The 19,604-nt window shown below is 37.2% G+C and overlaps 1 protein-coding gene and 1 non-coding gene across 2 annotated transcripts in view; both read right to left on the reverse strand.

Annotated features, from left to right (window-relative positions):
* LOC145674288 (uncharacterized) overlaps positions 1 to 19,604 on the reverse strand; it is a 228,508-nt gene that overhangs the window by 146,261 nt on the left and 62,643 nt on the right. The window contains exons 3-4 of the mRNA XM_081744142.1: positions 11,632 to 11,835; positions 765 to 6,697 (exon numbers count right to left, since the gene is read on the reverse strand). Of these exons, the coding sequence (XP_081600268.1) occupies positions 765 to 6,697; positions 11,632 to 11,835 (6,137 nt within the window). The remainder of the gene's footprint in view (positions 1 to 764; positions 6,698 to 11,631; positions 11,836 to 19,604) is intronic.
* On the reverse strand, positions 10,777 to 10,851 carry TRNAR-UCG (transfer RNA arginine (anticodon UCG)). Its single transcript has one exon. It is a non-coding gene; the product is annotated as a tRNA-Arg (tRNA).

Genomic DNA, 19,604 nt, shown 5'->3' on the forward strand with positions numbered 1-19,604 from the left:
CTAAAGAAAAAGTTCATATGAACATCGATCCTGGTCTCAACGGTTTGAGAGCTACGGGTTGTGAACCATTTTTGACTTTATATTGCGAATTGCTCATCCTGTATTATTTCTACGGAGGTGAGACGTAGCGGATTTAAAAGGTGATGGAATGGCGTTTCCAGTGGTATGCAATATGTGGCAGTTTGTCTTAGGTAGAGAAATTATTGATGGATATTTGAGAATCAGTGTTGCCACCCAATTTTTTAAAATAACTTTTCAAAATTTCCCTCAATAGCTTCCCTTCCAAAAACAACACTGCCACATGTTGTATATCTTTAGAAAGGCCATTCCATCACCTTACAAATCTGCTATGTTTCACCTCTGTAGAAAATACACAGGGTGAGCAACATTCAATATAAAGTAAAAAATAGTTCACAACATGTAGCTCTCAAACCGTTGAGATTAGGACCCATGTTTATATGAACTTTTTTTTCTTAGAATCACCCATACTACCATTTTCCCAAGTACTGCCCCTGCCTCCTGGGACACCCTGTACATTGTATGGTGTTAATTTGGTTTTAAAAGCATTACTTCCCATTTTCTTCGATACTCATATTTACATTATTTTATACAAAAAAGCACGTTTATCTGCGTTTACACGACATGGCTCTCCAGCGGGGCATGTCACCAAGGTCTCCCGCGTCACTGGCGGGAATATTAACCACTATATAGGTTCATTCCCCCACCCCTTGTACACAAATTTAGTTTAAACATTGAATACTTACCTAAGCCTGATCTCTCAACGCTGCTCTGCATGCTACTCATGTCCGACGCTTCTGAAAACTGGGTTTCAACATCATCCGTATCCTGACTTGGGCTATGACAGGAAGGGAAGCTGGCACTCGTGCTTGTTTGTGATTGACTTGTAGGAGATTTACTTCGCCCTCTTGTTAACACACCACTACTTGTTAGACTAGATGGGGACTGACTTCGGGCGCCAGGCAATGGTGATTGGCCAGTGTAAGGCAAAAGTTTTCCTGATCTACTCGGAGCTAATACAGAAGATCTCACAAGCGGTCGACTTTCGGCTCTTAACGATCCATCGTCTGAGGACTTCATTTTGTCCACATCACTATCCTTATCTTTTGTGGATACTTGACTATCAGAAGACTTAGTCATATGTTCTGTTGAAACCTGAGGAACTAGCGAATCTTCAGTTTTAGTTAACAGATCTTTTGACTTGCTTAGGTCAAGCTCTTCATTAGTCGTTACGTTATCCACTATTTCCTGTGTCGTTTCGGCGACAGTCGATTTCGTAATATCTGTTGTTATGTCTTTAGATGTAACTTCTTCAGCAAGATTTGCGCCACCTACTTCCTCAACATCCGTATGTTTCTCTGTTGATTCCTCTCCTTCAATAGAGTTACCGTATGAAGATTCAGGCTTTAAGTCAGCAGCCACAATGTCACTTTTGTTCTCATTAGGAAGTTGTGTTTCCTCTCTATTCTCATCAGCAGTAAAATCCTGTTGAATACTTTTTTCTTGTCTAGGTAAATCACCTACCCTATCCAAAGATTTAGAACTTTCTCCTAACACAGGTTTTGTAACACAAACCTTACTGTCGAAGCTTGAACAACGACGAGTTATTTTCTCACGAAGTTTTGCGTATGAAGACAGTTGTTTTGTAGAGCTGCTTTTCTCTTTAATATGAGGAGAATCTTTGAAGCTATTTGTTGGGATGTTTTCAGCGTCATTTAATGACTGAGTGCTACTTATTTTCTGTTTCGTTATCACACTTTCTTCTTTGGTTGATTTTATTATGCTGCCCTCAGTCTCAAAGATTAAGTTTTTATCAACACACAAGCTTTGAGCTCGTTTATGCTTTCTTTGTTCTTCTGCGATTTGAGCATCTACGTTCCACGAATGTCTTTTGACGGTTGGTCTTGATCCAGAAAGGGTTTGCCTACGAACTACTGGAGGATCTGCTTCTATAAACATGAAAAATCCTTGTTTTTCTTTCTGAGGTTTTTCCTGCTGTGCTCTTGCAGGTGTTTTCTCTGGCGGCGGCACACTGGCATCAATAAACATGAATACTCCTTTAGATTGCTCACATACTTTAGGTGTTGGCTCGTCACTTGGAATAATGTCATCACTTCTTGATGTCTGGATTCCAGATATACTTCCCCTACATGGAATGTTATCAGAAAGTCGTTTCCGAGACGAAATTTGTGCTGCTGATGCTGAAACAGATGTACGTTCTCTTACTGACTGTTCTGACGAGTCTCCAGATGTTGATTCCTTTGAGACATCACTAATATCAATGAACATCGAGAACATATTCCTTTTCTGAACTACAGGTTCTTGTTTAGTATGTGGAGTACTTTTTTGATCCTTGTCAGATTCATCTTGGGACGTTGTGTCTTCAGACAAATCGACAAAGAAACCAAGGGCAGTACTTTTCACTTTCCTATCGAAAACTTCTTTCTCTGGAATCTTACCAGGGCTTTCAACCGGTTGTTCAGAGAACTCAACAGCCTGCAAGCCACCAGAAATTATAGGAATACAATCGCTTTGCCGTCGTCTTCGTCTGGTTTCAGGTGATTTTGTCCCACAATCACTCATATCTACAACCCACGCAGACAGTACAGGAGTTGCATCCCATTTTCGTGGACATTTTGGACTTCCCTTATATTTTGGCTTATCAGATTCTATAACTAAGGTATTAGCACCAGAAAGGATAGGTGTGGATTCAGTTCTTCGTCGAGTTTGAGGACTATCTCTAGGCTTTACAGCCGCTGCGACAAAATCTTCGGTAGACACCCCTCCAGAAAGAATTGGAGTTGATTCGGTTCTTTTTTGTCTTTTGGGACTTTCGTATACTTTAGGGTCCACCACATCACTACATGTCAGTGCTCCAGAAATAACAGGTTTTGATGAATTATCGTAACTACTAGATAATCTCTTATAATTCTCCTGTTGCTGATTCTCCTGTTGCATATCACAGCTCTTTGACATTCTCTGAAAATCTTGTGGATTAATCCGTTCCTTCTCGAGATATTCGTTTACTTGTTTTTCAATTATTCCACCAGTTTCGTCACACTCTTTGTCATCATTTGTGATGCTATTGTCATAGCATCTTTCATTTGAAGTGTGTAACATGGGGCTACTTAACTTCCATGTCTTCTTCGATACAAACGTAGAATGCTTTGAATTGTCTATTATTTCAGTTTCGTTTACTGTAACAGTTTCCGGAAAGAAGGCTTCTAGAGGACCGTCATTGTTTAAGGAATCGGGAGAATGAATATCATCTTCCAAAACCGGTAAGTGGTGTGCACTTTTTTGAATTACGTCTGACTCAACAACAGGAAGCACAACGTTTGAAGTCAAAGATGCTGCGGGAAGAATAACATTAGGGTGTTTGTCAGCAACACTAGTTGTTTGAATTACATTTTGAGTATTAAAAAACCTTTGAATTTTGTCTTTTTCTTCCATTGGTTTGTCTTGAAGGATTACTTCAGCTGAGGCGTTTCCGTGCTCAATAATCGTATCTTGCGAAGTTTCCAAACTTAAATCAACAGAGTCTTCGATGCAACGGCCATTAACTATACCTTCACTTCCTGTCACATGTTGTGAATACTGAGGAATACAGCTTTGAAACAAAAGACTACCTTGACGTCTCTCGTATTCTTGTCTTAACCACGCAACTTGCTCATCATCAGGATCAAGTTCGAATGTATTTCTTCTTATAAGCGGTGGTCGAGATTCGGATCCCTCTGGGCTACTGGTTGATTCTTTGACACTGTCTGTCTCGGACGTCGTTCCTTTTGTTGTTGCACTAGTCACTTCACTTTCTCTAGACAATGGACGAATGTCACTCTGTGCGTCCGAAATAGATGGAAACCGTACATACGTTTCTTCATCAGGCAAGGAGGAGGTCGGTTTCTTCTCTTGGTCGAAATCAATGCCCATATTATGTTCATATTCAGTATCTATAGCAGCTTCATCTTCTTGCGTATTTCCACACTCATTACCTTGAGCAGTTTCATCTTGCGTTTTATAAATGGATGTATTTTCTACATAATCTTCATCATCATCATTACAATTCATTCTTTCTACTTTAGGTAATACCTCAGGAGTTACAGTATCATTTCTTAAATCATCATGACCATTCTCTAGAAGTAATTCAGCTGATTGCATGACACAAAATTGATTAGAAGTGTCTTCCAAATCAGGTAAACCATTGCGTTCAAATTCGGTGCATTCGGAAGTTACTTTGAAATTAGTTTCAGTCAGTCTTTGCTCTTCATTATTCTTAGATATTCTCGGTTCGACATAATCTGTCATTTTGATTTCCTTATAGAATTCAGCTATCATTTCCTTTCCATTTGAAGCATGTTTCTCTCCATTAGTCTTGACATTAGTACACTTAGTTTCCTTAGGCGAAGAAACATCACGTCCTATCGATGCTTCCCCATTAAGCGTCACTGTAGAGAAACTGTCTTCAGAGCTTAATTCATCTCGACACGTTATCTTTTCTACCTTTAAGGCATCGGAAAGAGACATCGCTCCCTCTTGTAGATTTTCTTTAGTATCAGAATGTGCTATGGGAACTTCCAGATCATCTGCTAAAAGGACATTTTCTTCCATAGATTTGTTCTCATCATTTGTAACTATTGTTTCTTCTTGATTTACAAATGTTGAATAGGGAGGTTCGGTTGCTGCCTCCTCTTCAGTCGTATACTTAGTCACATTAAGATCTGATGTTTCATTACCTAACGAACTTGGTTGCTTCGAATCTGTGAGAGTAAAGGAAGAAAATTGTGCTATTTCGTCATCATCAAGAAGAGATGCTGCATCAATAAAATAATTACCCGATGACTGGGTAACTAAACTGTCTGGCTCCATACTAACAAAAGGTTTCTCGTCCTTCGTTTCTTTGCTTTCAGTAGGGTGTTCGCTTGTGGTTTCTTCCTCAATTGGTACAGTATCAATACGAGTTTCTTCTTCTACATTTTTATCTATTTCACCCGTGTGAACATCTAATTCTTCGCTAAATGTCGCACCAGAAAATGGTGTAACAGTTTCTGTATTTTGAGTTAAATCAGTCAAAATAGTGCCTTCAGTTTGGTAAGAGGTAGAATCAGTATTCACTTCTTCAGTTCTTAATACAGCAACTGGTTCAGCGCTGGTAGGTATTCCACTGTTTGGTTCCACATTTACTTCTATGTCAGATGCTACCGCCTCACCAACATCTGAATTAAAATCACTAGGTTTCAAGCAGTTTTCAATCAGACTTTCATGAACAATAGCGTCGACAAAAACTTCTTGTCGAGTATCATCACTGGTAGTTGTAGTTGTGGTATCGGGTCCGTCATCGTCAGGCGGGAAAGCGCCATCTTCTTTATCTGATGCTTCATCTGGAGTATTAGGAGTTCTTAACAAAGAAGGTTTGTGCTTTGAAGGTACATTTACATCTGTATCATCATCTGGAAAATCTTCACCTACTGCTTCAGTTGAAAGCGTTAAGTCAACGCCAGATGTTTCAGAGACTGTATGTTCCCTTGCAGGAAGGGGGCTTGTGGGCATTTCAGCTCCATGAGGAGAAGCGGTTAGATCACTACCCGTGCCATGATAACTAACGGTAAGTTCAGTTCCAGAATCTACACCTTTGCTGTCTATGTGGTTTTCCATAACGTCGGGACTAACAGGACTATCTAGGAATTCTTCATCACTAGGGGACGGGACAGGGCTAGGGTTGTCTCTAATATGGGCTTTGTTGGACCTACAACATATCACACAATCCATGATAGTCTTTCTCTTCTCTCCGTCAAAATCATCGTTAACTCCAACGAATTCATTGTCCTTTTTCTTAAAGCTCGCTTTTACAATTTCCGACGACTTAGTTTTTGTAGTTTCTTGGACATTGTTTCGTTTAAATGTTTTGAACGTAAAACTATCACTTCTTACTAAGCCACTAGCACGTTTTCTTGCTTTCACAATATTAATGCTTCGGTCACTGGAATTTAAGTCTAACTTTGGTCTTGTTTTCTTGAAAGTCTCTCTTCTTATACTGTGATTATTTTTTGATTTATGAAACACTTCTTTTAAATACGATTCACAACCAGACTTTTGTCCTTTGGTACTATGACTAGATGATAACAGGGAATTGGGTTTTGGGAAACGTTTTCTATGTTTTTTGTTTTCTTTGGAAAGAATAGACTGAAAGCATTTCAAGAGCTCATCTTGTTCTGCAAGTTCCTTTTCTAAGATACCGTTTTCGTCAGAATCGAATTTGTACTTCACTTCAGGAGTCCTTACTCGGACGACATTTCCTTTATAGCACGCTTCATCCGTTGGAATTCTTGAGTAATAAGGAACACTTGTCTCAAATGCATTTTCAGCGCGAGAACAAAAGCTTATAGTATCACTATTCTGAACGTTTGCTTCACTTTGTACCTCAGGCAAAGTCTCACAAATTGATTTCACATTATTGACGCTTCCGCTTTCGGCTACATAAAAATGGTCACAGATATCACTCGGCGAACAATCTGGCGTAAGATAAATAGAATCGGGGCTCACTACAGAATCAAGGCTGCTCGCTTTTTCAACAGTTCTACTGAGATGCCTCTGGAGTCCGTCAGCATTCAACTGTTTTTGTAGATATTGCAAAATATTTTCTTCCTCTTCTTCGAGAAGGAAACTATTTGTATACAAGTTTCTGAAAAAATACAAAAATAAATAAGTACTGATACAAAGGTCTATATTTTAATTAAAAATTCCTTTCTAGAAGTAAATAGAAATATTACATAATAATAATAATAATGTTTAGATGTTTATTAGGCAGCAAACAGCATATATAGCCAATAGTGAGCCGAGACAAAAGGCACATGATACATACAACCCTACATATACAACAGTATTAGGTTATATACTGTATTTAACAGAAGAAAAATACACCAACAATACAAGCTATACAAACAGTCGATATCATTAAATAATAATAATAAAATGAACATACAAAAAAGTATAAGAGATTACATATGACACGTAAATAAAAACTCGTAGCTAAGATAAAAAAGAAAGTGGAGTATCCCCCCAACCAAAACATATTATATATATATATATATATATATATATATATATATATATATATCCAGTATGGCGCTAAATTCGTTGTACAAAAGCAGAGGAGTGATTCCTGGGAGTAAAACAAACAAAAAAGTCCCAATAAACATAGGGTGAAAACCGCATCGTTTACGTGTTATAGGCTGCCGAAATCATGAAAAAATGAATTTTAAAGGTTCATAGCTCCAAAACTATGGGACCTACCTTGGTCGGGTCAAGACTTCACTTAGGAACTAGTGTTTGCCCTATCCAAAAATGCGTGTTTCAGAATCCTGAGGTGCTTCCACAACAATTTTTTTGGAGGGAGTTTGACTACGGGCCTATGATATAAAGTTCCCTCCAACTACCTCCATAAAAATTGTTGCGTGAGTACTTTAGGATTCTAAAACTTTAGGATTCCTGTACATTTTCAGTATATGTAGCTTCAATAGTGTGCAACACTGTACCACTACAATTCACTGTTATGTTTAGTGATAATAGTGCATTTTAAATCTATGCAAATTTGTGTAACGTACTATTTATAATAAAATATTTTTATGCTGAGTTGGCAACACTGCTTCAACTATGGAAACACTGTTTATGGTTTTCGATAGGGCATTTTGTTCTCATTATATTGTGCAACTTTTGTTTTGATTGCTTTAACGGTTCTCAAGACATTTACTTTAAACGTACATAATTCCATGATATAATTCTTTGGATATTTAAATTTTGAATCCCCGTAGCTCCTATCCTTCTGGTCCATAGCACCTTAAATTTTGCTCAAGTTCATTTCTCATGATGCTCTATCAGATGTGCTATGTGGCAATCAGATTTTAGCGACAACTTGTGGGACCCTCTCGTGTTAGATGTTTTTGGTTGTATGGTGACCTATGGTAGGATTGATCCATCATGTCTTTCTCCTTCGAGGCAAAACCATCACCGTGGATCGCTACTGTCCTGAACTTCACAAAATGCAGCCCAAACTTATTCGCAAGTATCCATCAATGGTCGATACCCACGGTGTCCTCATGTTGCATGACAATTCGCGCCCATATGTCGCTCAAAGGATGGTGCTGACTACCTGACGTTTCTACCTCCGACTACCACTTTTTCCGGGATCTTAATCACTTCTAGAGGGGGGGGGGGGGAGATTTTCCCTCATGATTAGGCAGTGCAACACGCTTTAAAAACTTTACATCTGAGACCTCCAACTTCTTTCGCCACGGAAACCAAGCTTTGCCTAACAAGGGAAGAGAGGGAGATTATATATCGAAGTGGAAGATGGTTTACACACCAATCGAAAGCACTAATAACACTTATTACGAAACTGTAATAAAAATTTTCCGAATGCATATACCGTGCAAGTTATATTAATATACAGGGTGTCTAGAAAATCCGTTGCCACCCTTAGAAATGGCAAACGATACGACAGATGCCAAAACAGGAAAACACGTGTTTGATCATTTTAAAAGTACAATGTATCAAAGCAAAAATTGTTGTCCCAGGCCCACCTGCAGGGTCCCAGTAGGGATCCAACTCAAAATTTGCGAATGGTGACGAGATCAAGTAGCGTATCATTGGAAAGCTGTTGGGAAATGAACGAAGACGAAAGAAGTCTCTACTCTCTAAAATTGCCATGTGCAAAATGGTAGCCGGTCAAAATGTCAGCAAAAACGTCATTGTAAAGTCTATGGCCACTCTCATAAACCTGAAATGGTGCGACAGATGTCAAAACAGGAAAACACGTGAGTCATCATTTCGAAAGTAGAATGACTGAAAGTAAAAATATTTGTCCCAGGGTCCTCCACAGGGTCCCAGACGGGGATTCCCAACTGAAAACTTTCAAATTTCAAGGGGGGTCAAGTAGCATATTGTTTGAAAACTGTTGCTAAATGAAAGTAGATGGAAGAAGTCTGGACGTTCTACGATAACTCTGTGCAAACATCTTGCGTTTTAGTTCTTTTTTCTGTAGTCGTGTGTTCGTTTGTTTTCACTATAATTCGTGTACGCAACGTAAAGAAAGGAAATGCGCCTACTATGAGATTCTGGTCTTCAGGGCCCATTAATGTGTAAAGAAAGAAAGAACGAAAGAAAGAAAAGAGAAGAAACGACAAGAACAAAAAAACGAAAAGGGACGGAGATTATTATATTGAAGTGGAAGATGGCTTATACACTAATCGAAAGCACTAACTATGCTCATTAAGAAACTAATATTATTATTGGTCCGAATGCATGTACGGTGCGAGTCATATGCATGTTTAATTGTAAGTTTTCCCATTTTCACCGCATATTGTATCAGATAGCATCGGAAATAATTTGAATAAAGTCTGAAACTGATTTTCTAGACATTTGTGTTTGACAAAAGTGCTAAATCGTAGTTCATTTTACATGCACAGTGAATAGCTTTAGAATGGTGGCTTTGCTGACATTTTGACCGGCCACCATTTTGCACATGGTAATTTTAGAGAGTAGAGACTTGTTTCGTCTTCGTTCATTTCCCAACAGCTTTTCAATGATACGGTACTTGATCTCGTCACCATTTCAAATTTTGAGTTGGACCCCGCCTGGGACTCTGCGGGTGGCCCTGGGACAACAATTTTTGCTTTGACACTTTGTACTTTTAAAATGATCAAACATGTGTTTTCCTGTTTTGGCATCTGCCGTACAGTTTGCGATTTCTAGGGGCTTGCAACGGATTTTCTAGACTATATGAAAGTGAATCTTTTACGCTCTGAAAAGAGCTTCAGGTAGAGATCTTACAGATGAAATCTGTCCAAAATGACCTGAAGTGGTCTTGAATCCCTTGTGCAATGAAGGCGCCAATTGATTAATTTTGTACAATTACTGAATTTCGAGGTCATTTTTATGGATAATGGACGGGCACTTCTTTAGCGTTCTAGGCCTGTACGATTGCTCTTATGCACTGAAAAATGAATGTAAGTTTTACGTCCCATGGTTTTGTCGGCTAGGCTATAGGAGACGATGATAAGGAGAAATGAATAAAATGGTGGAATGAAGGAAGTGGGAGAAAACGGGAGCACCCCGAAGAAAACCCACGTACACGGTGTTTGTCCATCACAAAGCTCACCCGGCACGAGCTGGGATCAAACCAATGACTCCATGCACCAGAGGTGAACGCTCTACCACTGAGCCACCGCGGCCCCTCGTATGCTCTAAAATTGGTAGTGTAAAGCTGATTAAACATAGACAGCAAATGGGAATTATAAGTGGGTATACTGAATGTTAATTTCAACGTAGGTACGATAGAAATCTATGCAAAATTTTATTTTGATTAGTGAATATATTGGATGCAGTTTGTTACTGAACAAAATGTTTTTTTAATTTTGTGAGTACAATATGATATTCCTATCCAATAGGAGAATTTTGTTAGTTAATTTAAAGAAATTTGTTTCTTGGTGTTTAAAAATCTTCAATGAGGATTTTAGGATTTGGATTTCTGGGCTTTCGGCATCTAAGGCCATGTAGCCCTTCACGATTTGAGGGATGACGTCCCTCGGCGAGCACACAATCCGGGGAAAGGGAAGGAAGAAAGGATTGGGAAAGGAAGGAAGCGGCCTGGGACCTATAAGTTAGGTACCACCCCGGCATTTGCCTGGTGTGAATGAGGAAAACCCAGGAAAACCTCATTCAGGGTGGCTGGCCTGAAAAAGCTGTTACACTTTTTCGACCGAGTGACCCCACCGGGAATCGAACCCGGGACCGCTCGCACCGAAGGCGAGAGCGTTAGCGACTACGCTACGCGGGGCCACAATCTTCAATGAGGATTTCCATAAAATAATTACGTCTACGACAAAGAAAGTTCGGTTTTTCAATGTGTTCACATAGTGTTATATCAATCTGTGCATTTTATTGTACTCTATCATTCTACGAGCCACATCCAGTGGAACTTCAGCCAATTCAATCGGCACTTTTTAAATTTTTTTTCTAAGAAAACATATTAAGCACTATATATATATATATATATATATATATATATATATATATATAAAGACAGACTGAAGATGGAAAATCAAATTTCAAAAATTTGTGAAATTCACGCTCATCCAAATATTAAGAAAAGTTCTTCCTAAAAAGCAAAGACATACTTCAGGCTTGAGGTGAGCATGGCACCCAGCTCTAGCACATCTGCAATATAAAGACATACAATACAATAAATCAGTTTCACTTCTTTTCTCCTCTGTAAGGACACATTTCCTTAAGTTTATTTCCTCATGTGCCATATACTTTGTACATTCGTCTTTGTAGCAGCAAACAGGAAAGTCCTGAACTTAATATCGAATTCAAACCTGATTTCTGTTTTAATTTTCGACACAATAAACTAAGTAGCAGCTTCCTAGTTTCCTCGAAGCTCACATTACCTCGACATCAGGTTATATGCTGTCACTTTCCCACGCATTATCCTGAGATATGTGAGGAATTTCGAAGACATGAGTTTCCAACTTATTTTTAAATTCTCTTAATATTATATTTAAAATACTAACTTACTTTAGTATTATCTTAGTACTTTAGTCTTATCTGCTATTGTACCTTATAAATGTTTCCACGTAGTCCACAGAACACTTCTGAAACGAAATGGACTGAAAGCCACTTTCCTTAGGTGTGACGATAAATTCTGTACAGAACTCTGCGAAAAATCTTGCTGCCCGAACCTGAAGAATACTTTGGTGCGTTCTGATGGTCTTTGAATTGAATATTAATTCCAAGTCCCAGTAGAGTGAATGTGTGTAGACCCTGTGAAAAAGAAAATATAAACTTGATGATAAAATATCATCCAGATGACTACATTAATCACAATTCAAGGAACTCTACATTTTGTAGATGTGTTGTTTGCTGTATAGTTGTTGTCCTGGAACTCTGTGCCAACATCAGCAAGAAATTTCAGTTGGTCTGTGAAGAAAGATAAACTAGGTACCGGATGAAGGGAAAAACATACCATCACAAATTATTAACTGGCAGTATCTGGTGAAGAGCCCACATATCCTCATACCTTATAATCTATATCTATAAAATAGTAAACTTTCAATCACTCACAGATTCACACATTATCAGATTATTTAAATCCTTAAGCCTAGCAACCTGAAACACAAAGAGTTTCACTTTACATACTTGTAATTGAGGTTCACTGAAAATAGTTTGTACTTCCTAGCTTTCGGAACTTTCTTCGAGTCTTGTTCAAGTAGAATAAAAACAGAAGGAAAATCAATGAAAACATCGGGAAAAATGAAAAGGAACAGGCTCACTGGGGTACACAATTGCAAAGAACACCTTAGCTACTAGTCACCCGTCAAATCATTCAACGTGTGACTAGCAACTAAATCATGGTGTTCTTCGCACTTCTCTACTCTAGTGAGTCCGTTTTTTTAATATATTTTTCCCGATGTTTTTATTGATTTCCCTCCTGTTTTCATCCTACGTGAACCAAGTTCTAAGATAGATCCGAACGCTAGGAAGTAGAAAGTATTTTCAGTGAACCACAATTACAAATGAGTAAAATGACTTAAAATTTCTGAGTGTGTTAGCATATTGTCTGAAACAAACGATTTTCTCGAGTCCCAGACTGTGTATACTTCTATCTTTTCTAATTCACTTTAAAACGAGGGAGAAGCTTAAGAGTGTCGTCGCAGTCCGAAACCTTATCGCTACGAACGTGAGATTTTCCACAAATGTTTCCTTTAAACTCTCGACTGTGAGTAAGACTAGATTGTGAGAAATTCTATCCTTAAGGGAAGAAAGAGCGGATTCAAGATTCTTTTATATTGTTGTATGTGTCTTTAAAACCACAGGAGACGTGTATGCGAAATGTGGCATATAGGGATTTTTTTTAAAAAATACACAGACAACGAATTTCTCCTTCACTTGCAAGAGTTTGCAATTTTATACTAAGAGAATGATGCAAAGGAGATGAGAAGATTTTTCACTATTAGCACAAGTTTCTCATGAAACATTCGACGTATAGGTAAGACATTACGGTAAATGAATATAAACTGTTTAGTAAATATAGTCAGAATTATTTTCAAAATAAAACTTTCGAAAATAAAATTTTAAATTAGTCAAGTACATGATCCATTCAATAAATAATTAAAAAAAAATTGTATAGAAAAATACAAAACTTCGACAAAGTTTGTGCTTCTTCGTTATTTTTTTGGTGGTGTCCTACAACTATTATTAGATTGACCTGGCACGTCTGCCTTGCGAACGGGATGCTAGGAATCAGTGAAACAAGTTGGCTCACCCTTGCAGGTTTGCACCTACGTAGCGTAGCGGAGTGTCATTAGATTTCTGTTAGCTGAAGGGTTGAAACTAATCGAAGTGCAATATGGCGAAAGATGTTCGAATCGAACACAAGTGAACGAGTGGCCTAATAAGTTGAAGCGGGGTGTAACATCATCATCAACTCTTTCAATATCGTTCTCCGTGACAGTCACAGCGTCCTGTGCGTGGCGAATCTTCAACACTTGTTACACAGCATTTGAACTTATCTGCCTACTCGTACACTTGTGTTCGACTCACAACTTCCACCATATTGCACTGCCATCCGGCACTGAATTTTGATTGGCTTCGTCCTTTCAGCTAACAGAAATTTAATAACACTCCTCTGCTCTACATAGGTGCAAACCTGCAAGGGTACCACTGATTCCCAGCATCCAGTTCGCGAGGCAAGCGTGTCATACCCATAATGGTTCTAGGACACCACCAAGAAATAAAGTACAAACTTTGTCGAAATGTTGAATTTTTTCTACAACTTTTCCGGTTATTTATTGAATGAATCTAGTATTTCTCGTGATTCCATGGATGAATATGTTTGAAATAGTTTCATGGAAATCAGCTTCCTCAAACTAGTATAAAAAGGGCAATTACAAATTTAGTGAAGCGAGGGCACTTTCTAATAAATGGCGAATGTTAGTTTCTGTTTTCTTTTTCCTTTTTTTTCTTTCTTCCAAGTTAATGGAAAACTAAATGCTTGCGAATTGTACATTTGTAAGAAAAAGAGGGATATCTGCACAAAATAAAAATGTTTCTATTAATTTGTTCTTAAGGGCGTACAGAGTGGTTTCATTAAAGCAAGATCTCGAAGATCGATCAAAGATAATTTTTTATCTAGAAAAGAAAATTGTTATAGCACAGAAACCTTGAAAAATGGGAGAAACAAGCTTTAGAAATTTTCAACGAAGACCAAAATCAAAATAAACCCAGAAACAATTCTACTGAAAATAAATATAATTTCCCTTACGGCCAAGCTCGACTTACAGATTCAGAAAACAACTACTAAATTTCGTTTCAAAGTTTCATTCAAATCACCCAAACGCTTAGAGAAGTCGCTTACCGGTTATAAGAATTATTTTGTTGACGATTTGGTCCACTCTGGTGTATATGAAGCCAGTTGTGAATGTGATAAATCATACATTGGCAAGACTAAAAGGAATATAGAGATCAGGATTAAAGAACATGTCATCACGATGCAATAGAAAGTGACGTGACAGTTTCTGGGTTATCAGAACACTTGAATACGTCAGAACAAGAATTTAAAATGTACAAGTTCTAAATAAAACTACATCGTTTGTGGAAGGACAACATGTATGAATCGTATTTTGTAAAAAATAAGAACCTGGATTGAACGGACAAAGACAATGGGATTGTATATTTAACAATTTTATTAACAAACAATTACAAGAGAATGAAATTAGCAATCAAAATTCTTAAAAATAAAATTTAATTACAAAAGAACACAAAATGTAACATTATGAATCGAGAATAAAGTATACAAGAAGGAATTAACAACTTTATAATAGTCAGTAATATCTAATAGTTTACACCGGAATTGCATAAAAGACTTTACCGTTAAATTATAATTGGAATATATGTAATCTAGTTAATAAAGGGGAAAAAATTGGGTTTTGTTGGGACTAATTAGTGAAATCTGAAAAATTGTCAGTTATTATATCATAAAAGGAGTATTTCCTCAAAAGTGTCCATCCTTCTCCCCTCCCAAAGCCCTAAACATGTAAATCTGCATACTTACATTGAAATGTAAATAGCTCGATTAAGGCAGCTCTATCAATATGATTGTAAAAGTTAGTTTCCTCACATTACATTCTCTACGTCCTTATATGCTTTTAACTAACGTGAGTATACATGGCGCTATTGAAATAAATTGATGAAGAAGTAGATATTTTAGTATAATGTTCAACATTTTTATTACTATTATTATTATTAAAAGCCTGATAACGTTGCAACAAAATGTTTAAAATACAACTTTTACCTTGTTTTCTTAGCTTTAGAATGATATACGCATTCATAGGTTTGTAAGAGTGGAAACAGTGTCAAGCATGTTCTTATTAAATGATTACAAGTGTGGTTAGTCACCCTGCCGGGCCGGCTACCAGCGCGCATTCTTCAGTACTTAAACATACTGTACGTAATTTCTGGCCCAGCTGTATTCACCACGGCTTTGATACTGTCTGCCTTCATATATCAGTTTTCGTGGGTGATTTATGAAGTTCGGATGTGCTACGTGATTTTGTGCAAGTGGAAGTGAGAAGTACTTAATGACTGTCTAGTAGGACTTTAATTTTTTTCTATAACCCTTTTAGATTATAATTTGAAATATAGGCATATATTAGCATGCGTGGTTTATTCTGGTTTCTTACCTTAATCGAGAATGTAATCTTTCGTTTACATGCTCATGATCAATTTAAATTTCTATCTTTAAAAAGACTTACGTTAGATTTAACTGCAAAATTGCAGTTTTCCAGTGTAAGACAAGCATTGTAAGATTTAATCACTACATGGTTGTCCACAGTCAATTTACAAATAGTATAAAATGTTATGTAATATGCCTGAATAAAACTCCAAATATGCTTCATTATATACATAAAACTTCTTTATAACCTTTTGTGATTATACAGTATTTAATAATTTTCGAGCTGGAAATATTAGTGTTTTTTTTTTCAACATCACTTACCGTAATTAATAAAGCAAATAGAAGGTAATAATCCCAATTTTAAACTTAAATTTCCATGTCATCTTTATTAATGAAACTTAACTCAGTATAATATATTACATTAACAAGAGTGTAGTATTTTTATATTGTTCCAGGCTACCTGAGCAACATTACTTAACGAAGACACTATAGTTGTAGAAAATTACCTATATTTTACTCGTGAAGCTAGTGTACAAAAAAGACGTGCATAAAAAATTACGGGTAAAGCGTATTTTTAAAGAAAGCACAATTGAAAATGTTTCTAGGAGAAAAATGTACAATGTTCATAAAACTGTGGACCAATGATATAAAGATAGAAATAAAAAATGAAATCTTTGAGTTTAACGTCCTACGACTATGCCCTTTAGGCTAACGGAGATGATGATTAAGGCAAGTGAATGATGATGGAAGAATTGGTGGAATGAGAAAGTGGGAGGAAACGAGAGTACCCGACAAAACCTACGGACACGATGTTGTCCACCACAAAGTTACTTGGCCGAGGATCAAAACAGGGAACCCACCCACAGAAAGTAAGTGCTCTACCACTGAGCCACTGCGCTCCCGATATATTTGTTGACCCTGAAGCCGAACGAAAGAGAATCGTTTTAGCTGTAATTTTCATTATAAGGAAAAATATACAAAAAATGAGATAACTGCAGTAACTACCCTGACTTGGATACAATTAAATCAGGTGGCAAAAATCTTATTCCAGAAAGAGCTCCTTCGTGACTAAGCGGTTAGCGGGTGCGATTCACGGTGGGAAATCATGTGGTTCGGATTCCACGTTAATCACTAGATCCCGTCTCATTTAGCCTCGCTGCTGAAAGGGACGTTAAACTCAAAATCAACTCAACTCAACTTATTCCAGAGAGTCTTTACATTTTTACATCACAAGGTACAAAAAAGAAAACTTCAAATGAACCCCAGAAAATTAAAAGGAAGTGCATTGTTATAAATCACGTACTTGTATCTGCCATAAGACTTAGATCGTTTTTGTCACCCATACAGGTAAACCTTGCTCTAAGTCTACATCCTTTATACTGTTCAAAATACCTCATAAACATATTGTAACCAATGGGAGTGTGCACATCTTATTATGAAGCCACAACCTACCTAGCATCGCTTATTAACGCCGGCTGCCTAGATATTCATTCAGATGGGTTTCTCCACCATGTTTATGATAATGTTGATGTATATGTGCGAACTCTTGATGATGTTCAGCGTGTCACGCCAGACACTTGTGCTGAAACTCATATAACAGTTAAGAGAGTTGCAATTTAGTCTATTTTTAACACTGCAAATTTTCAAGAGTACTCATATCCAATGAAAAAGAGAAATGTCAGTCTTTCTTTAACGTTCATTGAAGATTTAAGTGAATGTCAACAAGTAATATCTATTACGGCCCTCCCCTTAAACTTATATGGCTTGGATTTAAAGTCGCAGCCAGGATGGAGTGGATTTATGACTAGCAGAATAAGAAACTCGGAAGTATGTCCAACCACATATATATTTTGCAAGTACCAGACTCATCAATCTTCGTTCTAGTAACACGTCAGCAATCTACACACATTGAATTTTGCAGCTAATCAAAGCATAAGACAAAACCGGTTGTAGTGATTGATGGAGGATCTCCTATTCATTATGTTCCCTGGCCGAGAGTCTGTACTTAATGGAAATGTTATTCAAAACTGTAACAACTACATTGTAAACACATACGCAAGAAACGTCACTGTCGTTTTTGACGGTTATCCCGAATATTCTATCACTAAATAAAAACAAAACAGAAGATCAGAAAAAAATGTGAAACTTTCGATAAAAACACCATGACTACAAAGGATAATTTTTTAGGGAACAAAAGGAACATGATATTTTTAGTTTCTTCAGAACTCACTCCAAAGCACTGGAACTGAAGCAGTAATTGTCGATGATTAAGCTGATGTTCTCACTGTGAAAATGGATATGGAAAAACTGAAAACAAAATCAAATGGAATAGTTGTTGGCAGACACTGATTTCCTGATGATGATATCTCTTGCACCTAATAACCAATCTATTTATATTTGCAAATAGAAAACTAGAAAAATCACCAGCATTTCCAAAGTTGATTCATAAGTTAGATGATAAAAAGATTCTCTAGTTGCTTACTTATGCCATAACAGATTGTGACATGAGGTCGTGTTTCTTTGATCATGGGGAAAATAATGCTACGGACATGATATAGTCTTCAAAAGAAGCCCAATTACAAGATTTGGTATTTACCATTAAGATGTTTCCAAAATGAACTGTGAATCAACGGAGAATACTTTAACTCTGTATGGAATGCAACGATTCTCCAACCTTAACAAACCCAGTATTTCGATTATTATGCTGGCCAAAAAAACTAAATTAAGATCGAATTTTGATCTCACAAAGGTTCCTTCGACATCTGAAGCTGCACATGAGTATTGGTGTCGAGTGTACTTGCAAGTACAGGTATGTCTTGAAAACAAATGAGATGCCACATTGGGCTGGAACACGCTGCATTCTGGTGGAGACATTATCAGTAGTTTCTACTCTTACCAATAGGCAGAGCAAATGCAGTTTAAACCAGTTGTGAGGGTGGATTAGTGTGTGAGGAGCATTGTTTTGTTTTTCGTTGTGCTAACATTTCTGTTGATATTTCATCATCATCAGAAATCGAGAATTATTTAGAGGCAGATGATTTACTCATTACATACTTTTATTCTTTAAGTTATTAAGGTTGCAAATCACCGTGGTTATCGTGCCAACTGATATTCTTTGGTAGTGAAACATGTACAAACATGAAGGAGTAAGATGTTCTATAAACCGACATACCCTTTCATTTACAAGTCTGCAAACCTGTCAGAGGCTGTAAAGCTACTCAAGCGGCAGTGATAACTTCGTCACCGTATAAGAAAGAACTATTACCTACGATTTAGAAGAAGGTGTAGAGAGAAACTAAACTGAACGCAGGTAGAAAAGGAGACTCAAAAAGAAATGCAAGTAGGGTTAAGTCCCAATCTACGTCCAAGTCAAGAAAAACGCTAAGGTATGAACAAGCAGACAATGATTCATCATCAGATTAAGGTTTAGTGTTCAGGGTACCAGAGAGTAATGATGCTTTTTTTTTTTTTTTTTTTTTTTTTCTATAGACTCTTTTAGGAAGATACTAGCTGAGAAGAATAGGTTCAGGTGTATCATGTGAGGTCTGGGCACACACGGAATGTGTTGGTGTGGAAGGGGATCTTTACATCTGTGATTCTTGTCATTGATTTAGACTGAATGTGTAATTTCACAGCGATATTCTCTCTTAATGCTTACGTAACTTACAAAATACCCATAATGTGTAGACTATTTACAACTGTGAATTGTGCCTAATACCATGATAAGACAATTTCTATCAGCACTTATTTATACTTTTAATAAGCAAAGTATGGTACAGATCTAATAGTATCTTACAAGTAAACTTACTTTTGTGCGTAACAGAACTTAAACAAGGATATCAAAATACAAATTTAAAAA

The sequence above is a fragment of the Thermobia domestica genome, chromosome 17, assembly GCF_964235325.1.
Source record: "Thermobia domestica chromosome 17, izTheDome1.hap1.1, whole genome shotgun sequence".
Lineage (NCBI taxonomy): Eukaryota > Metazoa > Arthropoda > Insecta > Zygentoma > Lepismatidae > Thermobia > Thermobia domestica.